At 43.3% G+C, this 26,064-nt stretch overlaps 1 protein-coding gene across 2 annotated transcripts in view; it reads left to right on the forward strand.

The window, feature by feature from the left end:
• LOC121443250 (isoleucine--tRNA ligase, cytoplasmic) overlaps nucleotides 1–26,064 on the forward strand; it is a 56,625-nt gene that overhangs the window by 21,095 nt on the left and 9,466 nt on the right. For both annotated transcript variants that reach the window (XM_041644935.1, XM_041644936.1), the window contains exons 15-27: nucleotides 1,045–1,118; nucleotides 2,155–2,349; nucleotides 12,122–12,208; nucleotides 14,074–14,157; nucleotides 14,972–15,116; nucleotides 16,990–17,110; nucleotides 18,547–18,638; nucleotides 19,813–19,890; nucleotides 20,767–20,888; nucleotides 21,257–21,359; nucleotides 21,583–21,666; nucleotides 24,464–24,638; nucleotides 25,008–25,120. In XM_041644935.1, coding sequence (XP_041500869.1) covers nucleotides 1,045–1,118; nucleotides 2,155–2,349; nucleotides 12,122–12,208; nucleotides 14,074–14,157; nucleotides 14,972–15,116; nucleotides 16,990–17,110; nucleotides 18,547–18,638; nucleotides 19,813–19,890; nucleotides 20,767–20,888; nucleotides 21,257–21,359; nucleotides 21,583–21,666; nucleotides 24,464–24,638; nucleotides 25,008–25,120 — 1,473 coding nt within the window. The remainder of the gene's footprint in view (nucleotides 1–1,044; nucleotides 1,119–2,154; nucleotides 2,350–12,121; nucleotides 12,209–14,073; nucleotides 14,158–14,971; nucleotides 15,117–16,989; nucleotides 17,111–18,546; nucleotides 18,639–19,812; nucleotides 19,891–20,766; nucleotides 20,889–21,256; nucleotides 21,360–21,582; nucleotides 21,667–24,463; nucleotides 24,639–25,007; nucleotides 25,121–26,064) is intronic.

Raw genomic sequence — 26,064 nt, forward strand, 5'->3', positions numbered from 1 at the left:
CTGTGAAATCCACACATTAGATGGTGGATGGGTGTTGCTTTGAATCCGCCCCATCCCCTGCTACAGCGTTAAGTTACAGAACTAACTTCAAGTTAAACTGACCTGTTGCATGTGACGCACGGCTTTAATTTCATCACTCGAGGATCTGCAGGAGGCTCTGCCTGTTGTGACCAGCATGGTCTCCACAACAAGTTCCAGGCCAGCTGGAGGGATATACTGAGACTCTGTTTTAAAAAAAAAAAAAATTAAACTGAACTTAGGAATAATGAAAAGGGGAAACGTTGCATACCTTAATGTCTGGAATTGTGTTTGTTTATATGTGAGTATAGATGCATACCCTTGGGTAGGCAGACACCATTCCATGGCAGAGCCTTCTGTCCCGTGCATACCAGCAGTGCTGAGGTCTAGTGGATTTCCTACAAGGACCTGAGAGGCAGCAGTGTAGTTCTCAGGACTGAAGGAGTAGCAGAGAAAGGCCATGGGGGCCGCCTCTAAGTAGTGTCCTTTCCTCTCCTGATGCTCTGACCCCTCCCTGTCAGGTGGTCCTCGTTTCCTGACCCACCTACCCGCACTTCAGCTCTTTACCTGAGCACAGCCCTCACTCCTTGTTACTTAGACTAATTTTATTTTATGTACTCCAAGCATAGTAGTTCTAGCTTTGTCTTGGAAAGATCACGGATTAAGAAACCAGATCCAGTTTCAAGGAAGAAAGTAGGATGCTAATAGTCTAATCATTTCAGGTGGAGATCCGATTAGGATGAATCCCCCAGAAATACCTGTTGAGGTGGTGGCTGTGGTGCACGGGGCCTGTGCTACAGACCTAGAGGAGTGGCAGGAACAAAGTCAGCACTGGCTTCTTTGGGGCTGCCCGTCTTGCCTGAGAGATGAGCCCTGTTGGTGGTAGCTGCCCTTCAGCCCAGAGTGCTCTGTTAGCCCACTTGTATAGAAAACCGGTTTCTAAAACTGAGAGAATGCTGCCTCCCTCCATGACCTCAGCACAGTCTCCTCGCCTCTGAGACTCTTCTTTTATCTGCCCTTTGACAGGTTGTTTGCATCGGATCAGTGGCAGAGCTTGAAGAATTGTCGGGAACCAAAGTCTCAGATCTCCACAGAGAGAGGTCAGTTCCCAAACACCTGACTCAGTGCCATGCTATCGTTCATCCTGGTAAGACCGGGAATTACAGATCTGCACCGGAAGGACACTGGTCTGTTACACACTTTGTTGATGAGCCGTGTTGATCTGTGTTGATGCATCCTTCCTCCTTGTTGAAGTGTCAGATAATTTTGGTACATGACCTTTCCGATTGGGGGCTCCTGGTGTTCTCAGCCTTTGGAGACAAGTTATCACAATATAGTGATCCTTGCTGTCCCGGAACTCACTGTGTAGATCAGGCTGGCCTTGAGCTCACAGAGATCCACCTGCCTCTGCCTCCTGCCTTAGTGCTAGGAGTAAAGGTGTGCACCACCACACCAGACCACACCTTCTTTTGCTTGTCTACTAGGTGTGTGTGTCCTGAAAAGGACATAATTAGACAAATTTATTATTGAACAAATACTCTGGAGTGAGCTTGCACAAATCTAGAGGGTACAGACAGGTTCATCACTCAGGCCTGTTGGTATAGTCAAGATGCTTATATATGAAATGTATATGGGTATCGCAGCGTAACATGGCATACAATTTTACAGTGGGAGTAAGTATACACCCAGTACTTAAGATAAAAGCCAGACGTGACTGCTGTAATCGACACTCAAGTGGTAGAGGCAGATGCATCAGAGTTCAGTGCCGTTCACAGCTACTTAGCTAGTTCGAGGCCAGCCTGGACAATGAGGGTCTGTCTCAAAACTAGGAAAAAAAATATGCCTAAACTGATTGCATAGTTGTTTATGGTCACCGTTAGTTACAGTGAGCCGTGCACACTTTCATGTGCTGTGCAGTAGTTTTTCTTGCTTCCCATCCTTACCTGTACCATGTCACTAATCAAAAGAAAGTTTTCAGCTCTGTTACACCCTTATAGGACCACCATTGTGCATGTAGTTCCTTGTTACCAAATGCCGTTGTGTTGACACATGAGTACAGTCTTGTCAGATTGGCATTTCAACTGCGAGTTCTTCTGTACTTAAATGAATAGAAGAGTTAACTTTTCTGTTTCTCAGCATTGACCACCTGACCATCCCATCCCGCTGTGGGAAAGGAGCCTTGCGGCGCGTCTCCGAGGTGTTTGACTGTTGGTTCGAGAGTGGAAGTATGCCCTATGCCCAGGTTCATTATCCATTTGAGAGCAAGAGAGAGTTTGAGGATGCTTTTCCTGCAGACTTCATTGCCGAAGGCATCGATCAAACCAGAGGATGGTATGTCCTTTCTTTCTTTCTTTGGATATTTCTGTTGGTTTTACTTTACCAAAATGTGTTTCTTAAGTGTCCACATGTGTCTGCCTAGTGGTGTGGTAATGAGACAGGCTGTTCTGCCCTGCCTGCCTAGCATGGACACCAACATGTCTTTCAAGTAGGAATCTTAGCTACCATAAAGCTATATTGATACAACTTGTACTGTTTCATACTGTGGGATATATCTATATATTCAATTGAAACAAAACTCTTTATATTTGTTCTTAGCTTGTTTATTTAAGATCTTTTATTTGGACATTTAAGTCTGACAATAGGTTGGGTGCAAGAAATTGGAATGTGTTCAGAAGTTAAGTCTAGCTGGGTGGTGGTGGCGCGTGTCTTTAGTCCTAGTGAAGGCGAAGGCGTAAATCAAAAACAATCCCACACCAGTTTAGAATTATGATTAATAGAATGGTTATTTATTTAAAGGGGAAAAAACTTACAGATCACCGTCCCAGACATCAGCCCTCTGCGCAATCAGGAAGGGAGTGAGAAGGGAAGTGGCCGCTTTTTTAAAGGGAGAGAGACCAAGCCCCAATGGGCTGGTATCTCAGCGGCTATTGGCTGGAGGAGCGGAAGGACCTCCCGCAACATCCTAGCACTCAAGAGGCAGAGGCAGGTAGATCTCTGTGAGCTCGAGGCCAGCCTGGTCTACAGAGCGAGTGCAAGGACAGGCTCAAAAGCTACACAGAGAAACCCTGTCCCAAAAAATCAAATATAAATAATTAGTTAAGTCCAGCCTATGCACGAACATTCTAGAGAAATCCAGGTATGTGGGGAGATTTTAGAACTAGTTCCATTTAGCCAGTGCCCTGTTGAAATAGTGCTGCCGTGCTCACTAGGGGTCATTTACCTTCCTGTGAGCAGGCTTTGTGGCCTGGGTGCTGATACGGTGCATTCATCCTTGATGGTGCCGCAGGGTTGTGTTTAAGGAACTGCTGCTGTGGTTTCTCCTGGACCTTTGAGCTGTTGAGACTTCAGTGACCATTAGAGCGTCTTCCGGGAACAAATTATTGGAGGCTTTGTTGTTGTCTGATGTTTTGTTTGTTTAAATGCATGTGTATGTGTGTGGTGCCTTGTAGGGATAAGTCCCGCCCCTTAAGGGGCGTGTTCGCCTCGGGCTAATGTCTGCCTATAAATTTGGCGAGCAAGCTCCGAGCTGCTCGCTTCTGCTTTCCTGGTCTCCGCGGGAACGGTGGTTCTGTAAGTCTATTTCTACATTAAAGCTATATATATATATTTTTACACTCTGTCTGCATTCATTTACGCCGCTACATTTTGGCGCCCAACGTGGGGCTATTTTGCCCCCGACTCAAGCGGGTAGCCCGCTAGCTAACACAGCACCCTCCCCAGTGCTGTTTTTCAGTTCCTGACTCCGGCCCCAGTGCCGAGTCCGAGACACACTCGGCGACACAGGCCCATTCTGCCTGCCTTGGCTAAGTTTTGCAGCGGAACCCCACTGCCTGAACCCCACTGCCTGAAGCTCAAGTACTTGCGGTTTTGCAACAAAAGCTGCCACAGCGTCAGATTTGGTCTGTTACAAAGTGACTTGGCCGGTTGTGGTGGCCCACGCCGGTAGGATTTGCTGAAGGAGGCAGAGGCAGGAGGATCACAAGTTTGAGGCCGGCCAGGCAGTGGTAGAGCACGCCTTTAATCCCAGCACTTGGGAAGCAGAGGCAGGCAGATCTCTGTGAGTTTGAGGCCTGCCAGGCCTTGGTAGTGCACGCCTTTAATCCCAGCACTTAGGAGGCAGAGACAGGCGGATCTCTGTGAGTTCAAGGCCAGCCTGGTCTACAAGAGCTAGTTCTAGGACAGGCTCCAAAAACACAGAGACCACCACTGGCAGGAACCGATCTTTGCAGGTAAAAAAATTTTCTTTTATAAATAAAATGTCTGAACACATTACTGTTCAAGAATTTAATGATTTTTTTAATTGTACCATGTGGGAGATTTTACAAGAGGTGTCTATCACCCCACATATATGGATCCTTCTGGGATTCGTAGTTTTCATTGGCACCAAATGGTTTGATAATAGAAATATGATAAAGTCTTTACGAGACGAATCCAGGATTCTTAAGGTAGAGATTGAACGCTTAAAAACAATTGAGAATGACAACAATCTCCTCAAGAATCAGTTTGAAGTTCTCCAGGCTGATAACAATCTTCTCAAGAATCAGGTTGAAGTTCTCCAGACTGATAACAATCTTTTCGAGAATCGGTTTGAAGTTCTCCAGGCTGATAACAATCTTCTCAAGAATCAGGTTGAAGTTCTTCAGGCTGATGTTAAGGAGAAATTCATTACTATGGAAGAGGGAACAGCTGATCTGGACCATAAGATTCAGTCCCTTTCTGTAGGAAATGAAACATTAACTGAGAGAATCAAAACTGCTGAATGTGACAATCGGATTTTGTCTAAAGCTTATGACAGATTGACGGAAAGATTGTCAATACAGGAAGGCACGGTTTATGCCATAAAAATTATGTCCAAAGATGAGATGTTATCTCTAACGGACAAACTTCATATTTTAGAATCCTCAATGAAGGCTTTGGAACATAATTCTGGACAGGAGATTCAGACATTGCAGAAAGCAATGGTGAATAGAATTGAAAAGATTGAGGAATTTCTAAATTCTGATGAGGAAGAGCAAAGGGTAGAAAGGAAAATTTTAACTACATCTGTGGGTAAGTCTCTCCGGGACAATTTCCACAAAGCTCTACCTACAGCTCTACCTGCCTTTCCAGTAATAACAACAGAGAAGGTGATTGGTTCCAAAAACCCTAGGGTCATCAAGGAGGATACATGGGAACCTGTGCGTATGAATGATCTCAAGGAAATAAAACAGGCTGTCATGACTTTTGGGATGCAAGCCTCTTTTGTTAAAGAGATGCTAAGATCTTGGGCCACGACAAGCAGAGCAACCCCCTCAGACTGGCTCCAGCTGAGCTCTGCGGTACTCGAGAGTGGACCGCAATTGAAATGGAAATGCTTATTCAGGCAAGAGGCTAGACTCTTAGAACAGCAGGAAAAAGCGAAGGGAATTGACATTTCCCTAGATCAAATTCTAGGTGAAGGGCTCTTTTCTGATCCTCAGGAACAAGCTAATTTGGATGAAAACACACTCTCCATGTGTACTACAGCAGCCTTAAGGGCTTGGGACAGGGTACAAGACCCAGGACAGAGAATGGAATCATTTGTCAGAGTTAAACAGGGTCAGAGAGAACCCTTTAGTGACTTTTTACAAAGATTAACTAAGGCTGTACAAATAGGAATATCTGACCCAGAAGCAAGACGTATAATGATTGAGTCTTTGGCTTATGAAAATGCAAATGTGGAATGCAAACGGATTTTGGGTCCTTTAAAGCTCAGATCAGCGCCGTTGGAAGAATGGGTCTTGCATACACTCAATGTTGATACATTTGATTATGGCACTGAAGCATGGGTAGAAGAAGCAATTTCCAATGGTAAAAGGAGACACCAGAATACCAAATGTTTTAATTGTGGAAAAATGGGTCATATTAAAAGGAATTGTAAACAACGGATTTTCAGAAATAATAATAATAATAATAATAATAATGCATCTTTCAGAAATAATAATAATAATGCATCTTCTAGAAATAACAGAAATAGGAGGACTCAGCCTTCAGGTTTATGTAGAAGATGTGGAAAGGGCAGACATTGGACGAATGAATGCAGGTCTACAAGAGATAGACAAGGCAACCTGATACAGCCGGGAAACGTGAGAGGGGGGGCCTCACAGGCCCCCATGGCAAACATGGTTCAGTCATATCCAGTTTCTGCAGAGAACGTGCCTCATCAGGACAATTAGGAAGCCCCATGCCTACTGTTACAAGCAATAATGATCAGAAAGATAAGTTACGTGTGTTTTGGCAAACTTCTATAAATGATCAAAGACCTAAACTGAGAGTGTGTGTAAATGGCATTTTTATTACTGGCTTGCTGGACACAGGTGCTGATGTAAGTATCATTACCCCAGAATCTTGGCATCCGTATTGGCCTCTTCAGAATGTAAATGTTCAGCTCCTGGGAATTGGAACCCTATCTCGAGTAAGGCAGAGCACGAGATGGGTTGAATGTATAGGGCCAGAGGGACAAATAGGAAAATTAAAGCCATATGTAGCCAATATCGCAATGAATTTATGGGGTCGTGACCTATTACAACAATGGAATACTGAAATTAACATTCCTGCTAAATCTAGAGCCTATATTTCTGAGAATAATATTAAAAGATATTACAAACGGAGAAAACCGGCCATTCGGGCTGTACAAGAACAAGCAATTGATGTCCCTTCAGAGATACCAACAGCCTTGCCTCTAAAATGGTTGACTGAGAAACCAATATGGACAAAGCAATGGCCTTTAGCTGAGGAAAAGTTACAGGCTTTAGAACAGCTGGTACAAGAACAATTAGATGCTGGACATATAGAAGAGTCTACCAGCCCTTGGAATTCTCCTGTATTTGTGGTTAAGAAAAAATCAGGTAAATGGAGAATGGTGACAGATCTCAGGGCCATCAACAAGGTTATTCAACCTATGGGCCCTCTGCAATCTGGAATTCCTTTGCCCTCTTTATTACCAAAAGGATGGCCTCTCATAGTTATTGATTTAAAGGATTGTTTTTTCACTATACCTTTGCAAAAAGAAGATAGAGAAAAATTTGCCTTCACAGTGCCTACTTATAACAATTCTCAACCTTCGAGGAGGTACCACTGGACCGTTCTCCCCCAGGGTATGTTAAATAGCCCCTCCCTGTGCCAATATTTTGTGAACCAACCATTGCAAATAATACGCAAGAAATTTCCCAAATCTATAGTATACCATTACATGGACGACATCTTGTTATCCGATTCAAACATGGATACCTTGAACAGACTGTTTGAAGAAATAAAGATACTTTTACCTAAATGGGGATTGCAATTAGCTCCTGAAAAGATTCAGAAGGGAGATTCTGTTAATTATTTAGGTTATAAAATAGGTTTGCAAAAAATTAAGACACAAAAAGCACAAATTAGGAGAGATCGCCTACGGACTCTTAATGACTTTCAAAGACTGTTAGGAGACATTTCCAGTCTACGACCAGCTATTGGAATAACACCTGATTTAATAATTCATTTGAACAAAACCTTGGATGGTGATAAAGATTTAAACAGTCCCAGAGAATTAACAGCTGAAGCAGAAAAGGAACTGACAATGATTGAGGAAAAATTACAACAGGCACATGTGGACAGGGTGAATCCAGAGCTCGATTGTATTCTCGTCATATTACCATCAAAAATTTCTCCTACAGGAATTTTAATGCAGAGAGATGATATTATTTTGGAATGGATCTTTTTACCACATAAACCAAGTAAGAAACTGAAAACTTATGTGGAAAAAGTCTCTGAGTTAATTATAAAAGGCAAGCTGAGACTTCGTCAACTAGCAGGCATAGACCCAGCAGAAATTATAGTGCCTTTCACTGCTGATGAACTAAAGAAATTATGGGAAGATAATGAACCATGGCAAAGAGCTTGTGCTAATTTTTTGGGAGACATTAATAACAACTATCCAAAAAGCAAGCGGCTTAACTTCATAAAGAGAACTTCTTGGATTCTTCCTCGAATCGTCCGTGATGCTCCAATAACTGGAGCCCGTACATTCTATACTGATGCCAATAAATCAGGGAAGGCAGGTTACAAATCAGAAGACTTGGATAAGGTGGAACAAAGTCCGTATACTTCTGTCCAGAAGGCGGAATTATATGCCATTCTTATGGTGCTAAGGGATTTTAAAGAACCTATTAATATAGTTACAGATTCACAATACGCAGAAAGAGTTATTTTACATATTGAAACTGCTGAATTTATACCTGATGATACTGAACTAACCTCATTGTTCCTCCAGGTTCAAGATTTGATCAGGAACAGGCTTTGCCCTATGTATATAACACACATCCGATCCCATACGGGTCTGCCAGGTCCTCTAGCACAAGGTAATGCAGAAATTGATCAATTATTGATTGGTAGTGTGCTACAAGCCTCTGAATTTCATAAAAAACATCATGTTAATAGCAAAGGTTTGAAGAAAGAGTTTTCAATTACATGGCAACAAGCTAAGGAGATTGTAAAGAAATGCCCTACTTGCTCTTTCTATAACCAAACGCCACTGCCTGCAGGGGCTAATCCAAAGGGCACCCAAAGGAATGAAATCTGGCAGATGGATGTGTTCCACTTTGCAGAATTTGGCAAATTAAAATATGTACACCACACCATAGACACATATTCAGGTTTTCAATGGGCTACTGCCCTGAGCTCAGAAAAGGCTGATTCAGTAATCACACATTTATTGGAAGTTATGGCCATCATGGGTATACCTGCGCAAATAAAGACAGATAATGGTCCAGCATATGTATCTAAGAAAATGAAACGCTTTTTTGATTATTATAATATAAAACACATTACAGGTATACCAAATAATCCTACAGGTCAGGCAGTTATAGAAAGATCAAATCGTACTATAAAGGATATGCTGAACAAACAGAAAGGGACTGAAAATACCCCCAGAAATAGATTACATAATGCTTTATTAACCTTGAATTTTCTTAACGCTAATGAGAAAGGAACGACAGCAGCAGAAAGACATTGGATAATGGAAAAGTCTGCTGAACTAAATCAACCGATTTATTTCAAAGATGTGCTGACCTCTCAGTGGAAGCCAGGAGATGTGCTACGTTGGGGAAGGGGTTTTGCTCTTGTTTCCACAGGAGAAGAAAAATTGTGGATACCATCAAAATTAATAAAGTTTCGATTTGAAGAGGAGAAACCTCTTGGAAAGGAGAAATGACAACTCATCCACAACGATGATATTCATACAGGTGGTAAGAAAAACATATAGAATGGGGGCAGGGTTCTGTTCTTATCTCCACAGGAAAACACTCATCTTTGAGAAATTCAAGGGACCCTGGATGTTTGGATACTGACAGATGGAAAAATACCTGCCCAATAGGAAATATCAAGACAACTGAATGGGTTGTGTAAGTAATATTAAACCATATTTCTAAATTTATAAAGCTGGTTTTGAAGTTGGACTCTGGCTCAGTCCCTCTCCAATTCCAAGCCTGTTAGTAAGAGAAAAACCCAGAGTTTCTGGAGTTTCTGTCTCATGTCAAGAGCCATGATATGGGACAGAAAGAAATATGAGTTTAAAAAACATCTTTGCTTTTCTTCATATCTATCATACTTTTCATTGAATATATCTATCATGTCTTTCATTGAATATATATATATATATATATATATATATATGTCTATATGATTAATGTTTAAGTTTTTCATAATGAACAATGAGTTTTTCCTGAAGTGACATTTGAAGTTTCCAGGAAGAAGATGGGGCCCCATAACAACAACTCCACCTGGTTGATATGACGTCATGATACTGATAGCGCTACTACAAGACCTGCTTTTGGTACCAGCTGCACAAGACAGTTCCAACTTGGTTAGCTGAAATGGTGCACATCTTATACAACATTTTGGCCAGACCTGCACAAAAATACTCAGAGACTATTTGCAATTTTAAAAGACATTATCTTGAAATTTAACCATCATTTTACTTTCACAGGATCCCCCAGAAAGAACGTCGCCCCTATGACAGCAGGAAGTAATTCTAGAGAACGACGTCCCCTCTCCCAGTAAAGTTTGCCCTTGGGTTTAGGGACATCATTTAGGGGTTGATTATAATTAGTATATGATTGAGGGTTGGGGGAGGAATTTTATAAGCTCAGGGATCATTTTGAAAAAAAAAAAAAAAGAGGGATGATGGGATAATAGACAAATATATTGGTATAGATTCTTGTATATTGATACAAAGTTAAATTATATTGACTATTGTACACATGCATGTTTCTACCTCTGTTTAAAACATTTTTATATATTGACATATATTGTATTGATATATATATATATATTGTATATATTTACCACATTGCAGTGTACATTTCTACCTCTGATTAAGATACTTATATAATATTTGTGTATTGATATATATTTACCTACTGCAATGTATATTTGTACATTGTTTATATTTGGAGGTCATTGTCCTCATTTGTTTCACAGTCGTTTATTGTCTTAGTCTTTAAGTTAGATAGATATTGAGAATTATATAGACTAATTGTCATCTAAGTTTGTCATTTATAATTAGACTAATCAGGTTCTTTAGATATATAGAGATTATACTCAGTATAGATAGATAATCTTCAACCTCTTCAAAGAGCTGTAGAAAATGGCCTTTAATCTAACTCAGAGTTTCGTGATAGTGAGACACAATTGCTCCTGGCAACACCGCTCTATTCCCGAGAGAATGTTGAGCACCAAAAACACTCCATCTGGAGCCTTTCTATTTGGCAGAACTGGCCTTTGGGCAAAGAAATGCCCATACCTCAACCACTGACAGAGATACAGAGCGTGCATCAATGGATAAAACAGGACTGTCATATCCTGCCAAGACAGGGTAAGATAGTTTTGAAAAGTTCCTTGCCTTTAATAATGGTATGTCAGTTATGTTAGGCCTTAGCCAAAATTGGTTGACTCAATGTTGCAAACGAGACTTTGGGTGATTGCCCAGGTAGTCAGTTGTCTCTGTCAATTGTTGCACATTTTGGATATATCTCGTTTGTTGAGTAGTGTTTATTCCCTTCTCAGATCTTTGACTGAGTTGAAGATTATATAATTGTAGTTACTCTTTACATTATTTGGACTTCTTGAGATAGAAAGTTTAGCAAAGCTTTTGTTCTCAATATTGTTTGTTGTATTTATTATTTGTTGTTATTGTATGTAGTTGTATTTGGTTTAGTTCTGTCTTATTTAGACAAAAAGGGGAGATGTAGGGATAAGTCCCGCCCCTTAAGGGGCGTGTTCGCCTCGGGCTAATGTCTGCCTATAAATTTGGCGAGCAAGCTCCGAGCTGCTCGCTTCTGCTTTCCTGGTCTCCGCGGGAACGGTGGTTCTGTAAGTCTATTTCTACATTAAAGCTATATATATATATTTTTACACTCTGTCTGCATTCATTTACGCCGCTACAGTGCCTTGGTCTTCGCATGGTCTGTCCCATATGATCTTGTAGGAAGTTGTCTCTCAGCCAGCATCTCCTTGGTCCTGGGGGCTTCTGCAAGTGTTACCAACGGCTCCGCACTGCAGATTTTTGTTTTAAGAAAATTGTATTTTGGCAGTCAGATTCCAATTTTTCTCTGTCATGGGCATGATACATTTGTGTCTATCACTTTATATGATTATCAAGATGTATAATATAGGACTGACTAGGTAGCCCAGTGAGTAAATGCGCTTACCAGCAGGTCAGATACCCTTGCAGGACCCACATGGTGGAAAAAGAAGACCGACTCCCACAAGTCGTTTAACCGCCACACACCTCATAAGATAAAGAAATTAATTAAATTATAGAAGTATAGTGAATCAAAACTAAAAGTAGTTCAACCTAGTGAATAAATACACATTTTCTTTTTTTAGTTTTTCGAATCAGTTTCTCTATAGCTTTGAAGCCTGTCCTAGAACTTGCTCTATAGACCAGGCTGGCCTCGAACTCACAGAGATCCACCTGTCTCTGCCTCTTAAGCTAAGTGCTGAGGTTAAAGGTGTGCGCCACTATAGTCAGGCATAAATACACATTTTCCTTGCTTAGATTCCTCTTCTCCTCTTAACGAATTATCCTGGTTTGTTTGTTTTCCAGGTTCTACACCCTGCTAGTGCTGGCCACAGCCCTCTTTGGACAACCCCCCTTCAAGAACGTGATTGTGAACGGACTCATCTTGGCAAGGCAGGTGTTCCCCGCTCTGTAATGGCGAGTTTCACCTCTGATGCTCTTATTGTAGCTTTGAAAATTGTGTTCAGAGCAACTGCGTTCTGGTTGGACCTCCGTACATTTTCTCTTTGAATAGAGGGATTTGCACCACCACCCCTGAGCTCTAGTGCCACTCTCCTTCCCGTCTCAAACTTGTTTTTGTTGTTTTTGCTTTGGGGGCAGCCCTGACTGGCTTGGAATTTAATCTTGTAGGCAAGGCTAGTCTTGAACTCACAGAGATCATCCTGTCTCTGATCGTGCCTACCTGTCTCAGACTTCTTACTCTCCAGAGGCAGAGTTGCCTCAGGTTTAATGTCCTCCTGCCCTAAGCTCTCAGGTACTGAGATTACGGGTATGTGCTATGGTTCCATGACCTCTCCTGTGTGGGTTTTTCTGCAAGCGCAAAGGAACAATCCGTGTGAGGCAAGGAGGAAATCTGGATCAACAGGCCTCCGCTAGGGTTGGTTCAGATTTTTAGAGTCTGACACAGGGCAGTGTATTTTGAAGTACTGTACAACTTTGGAAACAAGCTTCCTGATCATCATCTCAATTCGATGTGCACAACAAAACCGACGTTTTTTGCAAAGTACATATGACCTACACCACAAAGACGGCTCTATAGCTGAAGGGCCTACAGGAGGATCTGGAGTGACCTCAGTCACACAGACAGCCTAGACGTTACCAGCCTATAAAGTATATGTGACGTCTCCCTAAGGATGGGTTCCCTTGACTAAGAAACAAAGCTAAAGAAGATAAAGGTCTATGGGGAGGGAGATAAACATAATAGTCTGGGGGATTCAGGTGTGACCTGGCCCTACAGATAGCACAGATCACCAGGCTGTTCACAACATCCACTCTCAGCCTTCCAGGTGGAAAACAGGCATGCGCACCCCTTCCCTTGCAGAGACAACCTTGTGTGCTTTCCATTCCTGGTTTTTCTAGTGTTTATCTTGTTGGTACTGAGATACTCTGAGCTGCACCCTCATTTCTGCCTTTGAGTGGTTTCCTTGGCTGGTGAGATGGCTCAGCAGGCACAACACTGTGCAAGCCTGATGACCTGAGGACATTCCCCGGAACCGATGTTAAGGTGGAAGGAGAAAGCAACTTATCAGTTGTTCTCTGACCTCCACACGTACACCATGGCACATGCACACCTGCACACACACATCTGAACATGCTACTTTCTCACCAGTACAGCTATGACATTAAATGGCTTCACCACCATAGGACCTTGTTCCCTCACTTACCTCTCCATCCCTGTTTCCAGTTTCTCTGGAATAAATAAACGCTAAATCATCTTTCTGCTCCATTCTGCCTTGAAACTTCCATAAAGACTTACTACAGTATTTAAAAAGACATTCCATGGCTCCACAGGTAGAGACACTTTATGTGCAAACTTGACTGACTCAGATCCCTGGAACCCACGTGGAGATGGAAGGAGAGGCCCATGCCTCACACACATACATCAAGGACATATACATACACGGTACCAAAAAATAAATTTAATATAAAAGAATAAAAGCCTGGAGGTGATGGTGCACACCTTTCAGTCCCAGCACTCAGGAGCAGATGCAGGTGAACCTCTGAGTGTGAGGCCAGCCTGGTCTACAGAGTTCCAGGACAGCCAGGGCTGCACAGAGAAACTCTGTCTCAAAAAGAACCAAAAGAAAAAAGAAAAACCTAAACATAGAAACAAAACCACCATGCCATTGCGACTTAGACGAGCTTATACCTGTCACTCCTTTCTATTTGCATGTGTGTGCTTGCATGCAGTCTACGCCCATATATAAAGACCAGCTATGTTTACTTATTTAATTGGTTTCTACTTTCTGTTTTACAAGTGATGGCCAAAAAATGAGCAAACGGAAAAAGAACTACCCAGATCCAGTTTCCATCATCAATAAGTATGGTGCTGATGCCCTCAGGTAGGAAGCAGCTCTCTGCCCGTGTATGTCTCCTGTCCGTAGTCACCATTCTCAGGTTGCTAGATAGTTATGCTTTAAGAGTTGGTTCTCTGTGTGGGAACTACAGAGTTGTTACAGTTCTTGATGTCTTAGGACTAGAAACTGTCCTGGATACCATGAGCCGTGCTTGGCCACCCAGGTGGTGAAGGTTGACTCTACCTCTACCTCAGCTTCTTTCTAGGTTCCCTATCTTGTTGGTATTAGAATTATCCCCGCCCCCCGCCCCGCTTTTTTATTATTATTATTATTATTTTTGGTCTTGCACTTACAAAACTGTATAAGATGTATTTACACCAGAACAAATAAGTTAACATCTAAGGGGTTTTAGAGAACTTTTAGCTACTATTTGAAACAGTTGTGCTCCTGAAATCTATCATGTTTAGGTTGCAAAGGCCTAGAGAACTTGCTCAGTACCTCCATGCCACCGGTGACACCCACTCCTGTATCCTGTAGCCTGTAGCCTAGAAACAGAGAGGCTGCCTTCCACTCATTCATCAGTCAGATTGTATTCATCCCATTCTCCATTGTGAGGGTTTTCCCCCAAAGTGTAGCAGTGCTCCTCATGATCCTGTGCGCCCCTGCGTGGGGGTGCGAGTGTGAGCACTGTCCTCTTCGGTAGGAAAGTGGATTTGAGCTGACCTTCTTAGTCCTTAGTAAAGAGAAAGACTTCTGTGATTGGAGGAGGAACGAGAGTGCTCGCCTTCTCAGGGTTACAGTCGTAATACTTGGCTTACCACCTACGTAACTTTTCTTTGTAAATATTCTGCTTCTTCAGGTTATATCTGATCAATTCCCCTGTAGTAAGAGCAGAGAACCTCCGCTTTAAGGAGGAAGGTGTGCGGGATGTCCTCAAGGATGTGCTGCTCCCGTGGTACAACGCATACCGCTTTCTCGTCCAGAATGTCTTTAGGCTTCACAAGGTATGGGCCACTTTGGGCTGTGCATGCTGAGCTATGAGTTGGGACTCTGGGACCTTGAGGCCATTTCTTCTGTTGTCTGCTGTTGGATAACCCAGAATCATGAGGAAACCTTACATGATGATGCAAGAGGTGACTGGTCCTCTGTAGGACATGGCCTCCTCTGTATAAAGAGGTGTGTCATCGTTTGGTCAGCCAGTCCTTTGTTCCAGAGATTTCATCTTGAGTGAGATTCTCTTCCGTTCCTGGAATTCGAGACAGTGTAAGAGTCAGCTACTGACAGAGTTACCTGGTGAAGGACTGGACCAGACCCTGTTTCTTGAGAGTGTGGTCATACAAGATTTGTAAGGGGAAGCCTTGGACTGAGACTTGGCGTGACAGTAGCTCGGAATGGGTTGCTAGGATTAAAAATAGTAGTTGGGCCATACAATGGTCGCCTTTAACCCCAGCACCCTGGAGGCAGAGGCAGGCGGATCTCTGTGAGTTTGAGGCCAGCCTGGTCTATACAGTGAGTTCCAGGACAGTCTGGGCTATACAGAGAAACTCTGTCTCTGGAGGGGGTGGGGGGAGAATAATAGTGAGGATGTATGTGAGCCTGTGCTTCAGATTGGTCTGCTCATCGTCTCTGCTCTCAGGATGCCCGTCCTAAGAACCCTTTGTCTGTAGCCACCTCCTCAGACCCAGGCTGACTACTATCAGTGCCCAGCATCTTTATCACTAGTATGTGTTTTTATATGGTGTGCATGTTTATGGTGGAGCACCTGCTGTGCTCAGCTTCTTATCCAGAATTGCTGGTAACTTACTGCTGAGTGGGTACAATGTGACCCTTGAGCAGACAGAAGCTAGCAAGTAAGACAATGAATGAATGGTCCATTCACTTGCTTCTGCTGCCTCCGGATCCAACTTAGCTCTTCTACTGAAAACAAAACAGAAGTAGTACTCACGGAGGACTTCCAAGGTACACTTTCCCTGGAAATTTAGAAAGACGGGCAACTGCCCTAGGCATTCAGCATGCCCCTCTTTGTAATTTTGCCAGCTAGGGTGCCAGGTAGGGATAGCATTCTTGAAACTTGCATGCTTTGCAGATCTCTGTTGGTGTGGAACTCACACCTGCCCTCAGAGCAAGGCTGTACATAACAAGACTGCACCCACTGTGAGGCGCTCAAACCAAGCTAATAGTCCTCACCACATCTGCTGACAAGCGGCTGTCTGAGAAGCACAGCTGCAGTGAGTTCAATGTGCTCTCAGGGTCAGGGAGGGCTCTCGCAAAGCAGATATGAGGGGTTCTGGGTGAGATGTGAAGGGTTCCGGCTGAGATTTGAGGGGTTCTGCTGACACATGAGGGGGTTTCAGGTTTCCTGGCACTGTTGCAGTGTGTAAGGGATCATCTAGTTCTAGAAGGTTTTGCAGTCTCCTGAGTTACCTTACAGTAACTCCAATCCTAAGTCCTCCAATCTTATTTAAAATCAGGGTTCATTGGGAATTTGATGGTGCTCATCCTGATATTTCTGAATGTCAAATTCCAGCTTGCTAGTATCATTTTGTATTTTTGTTACTCCCTTTCATTTTACTGATGGAAAGCATTTGGTAGGTAGGCCTAGAGAGATGGCACAAAGGGTAAGAATACTTGTTTCTCCAAAGGACCTGAATTTGGTTCCCAGCAGCCATATTATGTGGCTCACGTTCACAAATAACTTGAGCTCCAGGGGATCCAGTGCCCATTTCTGACCTCCATGGACACAGGTGCACAGGTGCACACAGGCTCATGCACATTTGCAAACACACCCACACACTTTATTGAAAATTAAAGTTGTTTTTCTCTGGTATTAGTTCCCTCTTTGTGCATGTGAACCTCTCACTGGGTGTCTGTTTGCAGGAAGATGGAGTGGAATTCTTGTACAATGAGCACACAGTCAGAGAAAGCCCTAACATCACTGACCGGTGGATTCTGTCCTTCATGCAGTCTCTCATTGGATTCTTTGAGACTGAAATGGCAGGTGAGTCTTCTTATGCTGTCTTCCTGGGGACGAGGACCATTTACTCTCCTTATAATTGTTCTTTTGTCATTTTAACTTTTCCCTTAATTAGCATGGAGGACATTTTGAGAGAGAACACAGATAATTTTTTTTTTCAGTAACCCTGAAGTATAGTTTTCATGAGGCCCGCTAGTTGTAAAGGGCTCTGGGACATTTAGTGTGAGGAGTGCAGACTGTGGTGGTGCAGCTGATCAGTCGTCTGGGAACCCTACCATCTTTCAACACTAGTTGCCATGGCTTCCCACGCAGCTGAATCTGCAGGTAGCACACCTAGAGAACAGAGCCCAGTCTGCATAGGAGCTGGCAGGTCAGTGTCTGTATAATGAGGGCTGTGCACAGGAGGCTCGTCACCCTCAGGAGACAACTCCTGGCCCAGACCAGGTTCCAGCTTTGTTCACCTGTCCCCTGCGTGCTCACAATGTTTCCCTCAATAAAACCGTGAGGGAGCATGTGTACAGGGTAGTGATGGCATCCCGTGGGGGTTGCCAGTTACTGTGAGCTCCCTCGGAAAGAGCTGCTTCTGGGTCCATGCTGTGCATGAACCTCATTAGCTGCTACTGAGGTTCACTTCACTCTAGAAGGTGAAACTTGAACATAGGACTCTGACTTCCAGAAAGTGAAGTGTGGTCAACTCTAGACGTAGTATGGACTGGCCTTTCCTCTTCGACAGGAAAGGCCCCCGTTGGTGAGACCACCTGTCTAGAAGTATTTGGCCAGCTAATGACTATAGCCCTGGATTCTGGTTTCTATGAACTCAGTCCTTTGCATCTTCTTGTGGTGCAGCTGTGGTACTGTCAGCAGTTTGCCTGGATCATTCTCCTCAGTGGGGGCTGTGCTATGCTGTGCTTTGTAAGATTCTGAGCAGCATCCCTACGTCACTCAGTGGAAAGAGCAATGTTGCTACTCCACATATTTACACCATGAGAGTTATCTCCTCAGACTTGGCCAGATATTTTCTGCAGGTCAAATTGGCCCCTGGTCAAGCTCTGCTGGCACGTGCTATGCCTCTCAGCATCTAAGGCTTTCTGCTACATTCTAGTTAGGGTAGGAGGAACACAGTGAGTAATGTGGAGCTGGCTTCTGTTGGTCCGGTCCAACCATTCTGAGTACACCATGCTACATAGTCACCTAGAAGAGGGATTCAGTTTTTCTCATCTGTGTGGGTTTGCTTATAGCTCACTATCATTTTTGCTCACTGTCATAAACACCTCGGCTGCCGTGTTATGTTCTTGATACATGAGCCACATGAGCCATCTGATTGGTTAATTCTGATTCTCACTGTTCCCTTGTGGGGTGGAGCATCTTAGATTGAAGGGTTGCTAATTCTTTATCATCCAGCTCTACTTGGCCCACTACAAGGCCCGGCCTGGGCTCCTTAACTGACATCTTGCCTTTAGCTTACAGACTATATACTGTGGTGCCGCGCCTGGTCAAGTTTGTAGATATTCTGACCAATTGGTATGTCCGAATGAACAGGAGAAGGTTAAAGGTAAGAACTGGTGGGAATAACAAAAAAGTCTGAAGTTTCAGGGACAAAAGAAAATAAGAAATGCCAGATGGTGGTGGCACACACCTTTGATCCAGCACTCAGGAGGCAGAGGCAGGCAGATCTCTGAGTTTGAGGCCGGCCTGGTCCACAGAGTGAGTTTCAGGACAGCTAGGGCTGTTATACAGAGAAACTCTGTCTCAAAAAATCCACAGCAGCCGGGCAGTGGTGGCACAGACCTTTAATCCAGCACTGGGGAGGCAGAGGCAGGTGGATGTTTGCGAGTTCAAGGCCAGCCTGGTCTATAGAGCAATTGCCAGGACTGGCTCCAAAGCTACAGAGAAACCCTGTCTGTCTTGAAAAACTGAAGAAAAAAAGAAAAAGAAGAAGGAAGGGAAGGAGGGAGGGAGGGAGGGAGGAAAGGAAGGAAGGAAGGAAGGAAGGAAGGAAGGAAGGAAGGAGAAAGGCCCAAAGGGAAACAGCGTTGTGGTCAATACTCTATTCTGAAAATGTCTTCTGTTTATGGTACATTAACTGTAGTGATTGCAGTTGCAGGGTGGAACTTACGGGTTCTGAGGGTGAAGTCCTTAGACTGGGGTTGGGGAGCAATTTTCTTTACTTTCATACTTCTTAGCCTCCTTCCTGGGGGGAATGCTTTGATTTGGAGGAGAGAACTACACAGTAGGGGCACCTCTCTGTTTTTGTCTCCACCCAGGGAGACAGAGATCAAGTGTTTGCTGTAGACTGAATTCTTCTTAGCTGTTGGGGTGAGCATGGCATGGACACTGTAGGCTTGTGCAGAATTTATAGTGAGAGAAGACAATGACAGCCTCCTCACTGTGGGCAGTTTTTTCTTGCCATGAGTCAGCATAGTTACTTTAGAAGCTCACAGTACATACCTCTTTTAAAGCAAAAACTTCCTAACTCCTCTTGTATTGGAAATCCATCTACCCTTCCACCTTCAAGTTCATGGTCAGTCTTTGGCTCCCAGTTACAGAGCCACTTCTCCATTCGTCTGGCCTCCAATAGAGATGGGCAGCAGACTGCTGCCCTATGCTGGCCTCTCTCACTGCCCTGCACAGTCCCAGGGCTGATGGCTGTGGCCATTTCTCCTTACACCAGTTTTGATGACATACTTACTCCTGGCAGCTGAATATTTGTCTCTCTTGTTGTTTAGGGTGAGAATGGGACAGAAGACTGTGTGGTGGCTCTGGAGACCTTGTTCAGCGTCCTGCTTTCTTTGTGCAGACTGATGGTGAGCTGCTCAACCCCTTTCCAGAACTGAGCTACATACAGTGACCCCTGCTGCAGCCCCCATCAGCCCTCTATGGAAGTGTCAGTGGTGCCTGTCTGTAGCCCTTTTCAGAATCTTAACAGTGCATGTGTCTAACCCTAGTCTAAACACCAGCTCAGAAACATTAAGTGCTTAATCATTGGCAGTCAGCATTTAGACAGGATCTAGGGAGGTAAGGCAAATCTTGTTAATGTGACTTTAACTGTGAGTAATGAAGAGATTTCTAAACTCATACTTAAGTGATCAGACATTACTTAGTGCAGTTAGGAAAATGTGTGATCGTTTTACATGGATTCCTGTTAGTTAAACTGAATTAGATGGCATATGAATGGGAAGGCTGTTCTGCTGCTCCAGCGGTGTTTAAAGCCTTCTGTTGAGTCTGTAAAGTTTGTGGGAGACTTTGCCCTTACACAAGACTGTGGTGCCATCCACATCTTGCTTCCTACATCTGCGTCCTGTGACTCAAGTGGGTTTTTCTGCTTCACAGGTATAGTTTCTAGGTTTTAAGATATTCAGTTCTAAAAAAAAAAAAAAAAAAAAAGATATTCAGTTCTTGTGTATATAGGCTTAACTGTTACTTGTTCAGGGGCTTCTGGTTTGGTTTGGTTTTGGATGGCATGACATCTAGAGCTGGTTTGAGTCCTGTCGTATAGTCCTGCTTCCTGCTACTGTGAGGACATATGAAGTCATTTCTTTGAAAAGGGACGTCTAATAACCAGCCTCTGTCTGTATTGCTGTATCCTTCTCTGAAGTGACTAGGTTTCCTTTCTCAGTCTAAGCGAGATCAACTGATGATGGGTGTCTCTGAATGATATTCCCTCCTTCATCCTCCTACAGGCCCCTTATACTCCGTTTCTTACTGAATTGATGTACCAGAATCTAAAGACGCTGATCGACCCTGTTTCTGTTCGGGACAAGGACACACTCAGCATCCACTACCTCATGCTGCCACGTGTTCGGTAGGAATCAGATACAGAAACGTCATTTAGGCTATGGGAAAGGGAAGTCGTGGAGGGTCCCAAGCTTCCCAGGAGGAATGGGGAGAAGACTCATTTCCATGTTCCACTTCCTGAGCACCTCATCCCACCGAGGCTGATGCCGCTCCTCTCCAGTGCAGGGACCCATCTGGATAGGTGGTGGGAGGGTACAGCAGCCTCCTCAGAGTTACGGTTAGGTGAGATGTAAACACCTTGAGCTCATTGTGTGCCACTCAAGATATCAGGTATCCCTGGAGACCTAGCCTGATCCTCTTTCTCACTTACGCATAACTCTTTAAGATTTTCACCCTTTAAAGGGAATAATCTTTTCCTATTCTTATGTTTCTCAGAGAAGAACTGATTGACAAGAAAACGGAAAACGCAGTGTCTAGAATGCAGTCCGTGATTGAACTCGGACGAGTGATACGAGACCGGAAAACTATTCCAATAAAGGTTTGAACTTTTATTTAGATACCAGATTGACACAGACCTATGTCTTAGGAAATTTCAATGTAGACCTTCCAACGGTGGCATAGTTCTTTGTCCTTTTCTGTGGTAAGAATGGCTCGGCACTAGTTTAGCCAAACAGTCAGGTAACCTTACCTAGAGGAGCATTCACCGTTTTGCCCTTTGGAGGAATTGACCCCCAGTTCATCTCCCCTCCCTTCCCTTCCAGTATCCTTTGAAGGAAATTGTGGTTATCCACCAAGACCCAGAAGCTCTTGAGGATATCAAGTCCTTGGAGAAGTATATCATTGAGGTAAGGCCAATGATGGTCCTAGCAGATTCTCTTCTTCAGGACAATTATTTTAGGAGGTATTTCTCAATGAAGTTCTTTTATTCTTTTGCAAATTGCTACATGCATAACCATCGTGAAATTTTACATGATCAGTGGATTTCTTTAACTCTGATTTACTCTTCCTCAAAGTAAGTTTTTGTAATTAACAGAAAAGCTTTGCTTCTTCAAATGATGACATCATAGCCATTTGCTGCTTGTGAGTGCACTGAGTGTAGTGTGTGTTTGATAAAAGGTAGACCAGTGTACACCCTCCCTGTCTCTGGGGTCACTTGCCTCCTGAAGGACGTTCCTGGGAGTTTACACAATTATGCATGTATACACATTATGTATGTAGTTTTTTACTCATCATTTTATTATACCCTTTGTAGGAGAGTCAAGGAGTCAGAGTCTTACTTATAACGTAGGCTGGTTCTTGGAGTTCTCATGTTTCTGCCTCCCATGGGCTGGCATTACAGGCATATGTCACTACCCCTAGTTCTATAATATATATATATTTTTTTAATATTTATTTATTTATTATGTATACAATATTCTGTCTGTGTGTATGCCTGCAGGCCAGCAGAGGGCACCAGACCCCATTATAGATGGTTGTGAGCCACCATGTGGTTGCTGGGAATTGAACTCAGGACCTTTGGAAGAGCAGGCAATGCTCTTAACCTCTGAGCCATCTCTCCAGCCCCCTCTATAATATATTTTTATCGTGTCTGCCTAGTATTTATTTCCTGTCTGCTTCATAACCCATTTCAATATTCTATTTGAGAAATTTTGGGTTCTCATTACGAACAAAGATAAGTGTATCTGCATATTGCAGTATGTAGCTATTGAGGGTCTCTGAGTATTTCAGTGTGTGTGTTGTTGGATGGATTTCAGGAGTGGAGTTCGGTTTCAGAAGGACAAAGCACATGTTGGTGGCTGGGTAATGCATTAAATTCACAGGATGCTTATTTCCCTGTATTTTAAAAGATTAGAAGTTTGAAACTGATAAAGGAATTGGGCTTAGAATGTATTCCAGGTGGGGTTGTTCCCTTCGCACAGTGTGGGATTACATGGGAAAGCAATCTTTTCAGGCCATTATATCAGTCATCTGACTGGGTGGGGCAGGAGGGGGTGGTACGGTAGGCAGCATGGACAGGATGGGGACACAGTGGTGGGTAAAAATGTCTATTTAGAATCCCTTACATTGTCAATGGTCCTCTTAAATTGTGCATTCTGTGATTTTTTTTTTTTTAGCAAATACATTTCAAATTTTCAAATTCATTACTGTTTCAAAAGAAATACGTTTTTAGTCTTTCACAGGTACTATTTTAAGTACATCATTACAGAAAATGTTAATTTCTGTATTTGATTTTTTTAGTTACTTGAGAATTTTAGACAGATATTAGAAGCTAAAAAGTAGATTATATCTGTTTTAATGCCTTGTAGACACACACATAATTATGTATTCATATTTCTATCCTGATCACCTTTTATATATGGGCATGGCTTGAGACATTGTCTTACTGTATAGGCTTACTTTAAACTTACTCTGTTGTCCAGGCAACAGTGGTCCTCCTGCCTTGGCCTCCCATGTGCTGATTAATATATATTATCACAGCTGGCCTTTGTTACCCCTTAATTCACCTAGATGTGATAACAAAATTCAATGTTCCTGTTGTTTGCCTTACGTTGTACTCTCTCTTTCCATGTTTCCTACTGTCTCATCACTGTTCCCTGTGTCATGGGAATCTGTCGCTAGTGTAGTGGTTTCATGGCTCCTGGTTAAATGATAGTTAACGGTGGTGTTCTGAATTCCTTTTGCAAGAGATGGAGTTTGCATTTCAAGTCCTTTTTCTTCCCTGCTGTGTGTGTGTGCGCATAAGATATGGTCTCACTGTATATACAGACCAGGATGTCTTCAAACTCAGAGATCCACTACCCCTGTGCCATGAGTGCTGAAATTAAAGACCTGCATCAGCCTCAGCCCTGGCATCCTTTTTCCCTGATGCTCAGCTCACATGATTGGTTTTGATAAGAAGCTTTGTTTTCTATTCCAGATGGTATTCTAAATGTATTTGTAGAATTGCACTTATTGTCAGAATCATAAAACATTTCCATCTCCCACAAAGAAAGCCAATCTCCTCCTCATTCACCTATTTTACCCTTACGATCTGATCATTTACTGGCATCACGATTGTATTTTCTGCCTGTGGAGTCACCTCCTTTAGACATATTCTGCTGTGTCTGGCTTGTGCCGGTTAACATGATGTTTTCAGTGTTTGTTCATGTTGTAGTCAGGATAGTACTTAATTCCTTTATTAGCTAACTACTCCATTATGTGTATAGACCATACTTTATTTACCTAGTCACACCTGTGCTTTGTTTACTTTATGGTCTGGGCATCCAATCTGGGGCCTTGTACATGCCAAACAAGCGTTCTTGCACTTAGCCACATCTGAGCCCCACCTAGTCAACAGCTGACTGACATTCAGGGTATGGCTGCTTTTTTGTTTTGCTTTGTTTTTTGAGACAGGATTTCTCTGTAGCTTTGGATCCTGTCCTGGAATTAGCTCTTATAGACTAGGCTGGCCTTGAACTTACAGATATCCCCTGCCTCTGCCTCCCGAGTGAGTGCTGGGATTAAAGGCATAAGTCACCACCGCCTGGCAATGGCTGCTTTTTGTTTCTTGTGAACGGTAAATGTTATGGATGTTCATCTACCTGTTTTATATGATATAGATTTTTGTGTCTCACATTTTTCCCCCTTTGGCACTCACTATAGGAATTAAATGTTCGAAAAGTTACGCTGTCTACTGATAAAAACAAGTATGGTATTCGACTAAGGGCAGAACCAGATCATATGGTCCTAGGGAAGCGTCTGAAGGGAGCCTTTAAAGCAGTGATGGTGGCCATAAAGCAGCTGAGCAATGAGGAGCTAGAGCAGTTCCAGAAAAGCGGTGAGTGTCCGTGCGCACGTCCTCAGTCCTCAGCTCAAGGACAGCTGCGTGCTTAGGCTCCTGTAGGATGTTTCCATCTTTATCTGCAAATCTTCATTCTGTTCATAAGAGTGACAGCTGTAAATTCCAGAAACGTTCCCAGACAGGTGCTTGGTATCTCAGCTTCCTATTGCAGCCTCTGGGTGTGCATGTCCTCCACTTACAAGTACTTCTAGGCTTTCCTAAAGGTGGCCAGCACTTCACCCTGCCCCTCTTCTTAATTGCTAGTGCTAGCCCACAGAATACCAGGGTCATCAGAGGGAGAGCACAATATGCTACTAGCAGGCAGTCGAAGACAAGGGGGATTGATGGGGTCTGTTTTCCTCACAGGGAGTATTGTTGTGGAAGGCCATGAATTGCACGAGGAAGATCTTCGCCTCATGTACACCTTTGACCAGGCCACAGGAGGTACTGCACAGTTTGAAGCACACTCTGATGCACAGGTATTTTTCTGTTCCCTCAAAGACTGTTCTGTATTTATTTATATATTGGTGTTTTTGAGACAATGTAGTGTAGCCCTCTCTGGCCTTAGACTCACTGTATATCTGAGAATGTCCTAGAACTCCTACCTCTACCTCTGGAGTACTGGGATTGCAGACTTGAGGCATTATACCCAGCCTCTAGAACGTTCTTCACCAACAGATGTGAACGTAAGAACGTGTTTTGCACATGCCTCACCCACACATGGGTTAGCTCCTTTCAGATCTGTTCTCTTAAGCTTCTGTGTGGGTCCTTGTTTATCAGATGCTTATGTGAGCATTTTGTAATTTATGCTTGTGAATATTTGTCCTAATTGTTGGGTTGCACAAAAATCAACCCTAAAAAACAAGTCCATTGTGGATACAAGAAAGTAATCCAAGTCTTAGTTGTCTGCCCCATAACTTCCTGGGTGAAAGTAAGTTCAGAGAAGTTCGAGTCCCAAACATGCACTGTTAATGGAAATTGTTGAGAGATGCTCTGGAGGAGACTGTACAGAAGCTTGGAGTCGAGACTGTGTTTGTCGTGATGGAACAGAGTGTCTCCAGTCCTGTTATAGCAGAAAGAGAAAGATTCTTTGGATCTATTGCTAGGTCCCTTGCTTGGCACGACACAGGACAGGAGCAGTAGAGCAACATCTCTGAAAGCCTCCCCAGGCCACCAAAGTTAAAACAAACCAGGCTGAGAAGCACTAGAGTGGGAAGGGGCATTAGCTACCTTTTTAATTGCTATGCCAAAAAATAAAAATAAAAAATAAACCTGACTAGAGTGTTTGTTCAGCTCACAGTTCGAGGGGCTATAGTCCGTCCTGGTGGGTAGGTACGGCCACAGAAATACCATCCTACCACCACCTGGTCACATTGCATTCAGTCAGGAATCAGGAAAGTGAATGCCAGTGCTCAGCTCACTT

The sequence above is a fragment of the Microtus oregoni genome, unplaced genomic scaffold (genome assembly GCF_018167655.1).
Source record: "Microtus oregoni isolate MIOR12 unplaced genomic scaffold, Mior012 000103F_ref0000194, whole genome shotgun sequence".
NCBI classification, from domain to species: Eukaryota; Metazoa; Chordata; class Mammalia; order Rodentia; family Cricetidae; genus Microtus; species Microtus oregoni.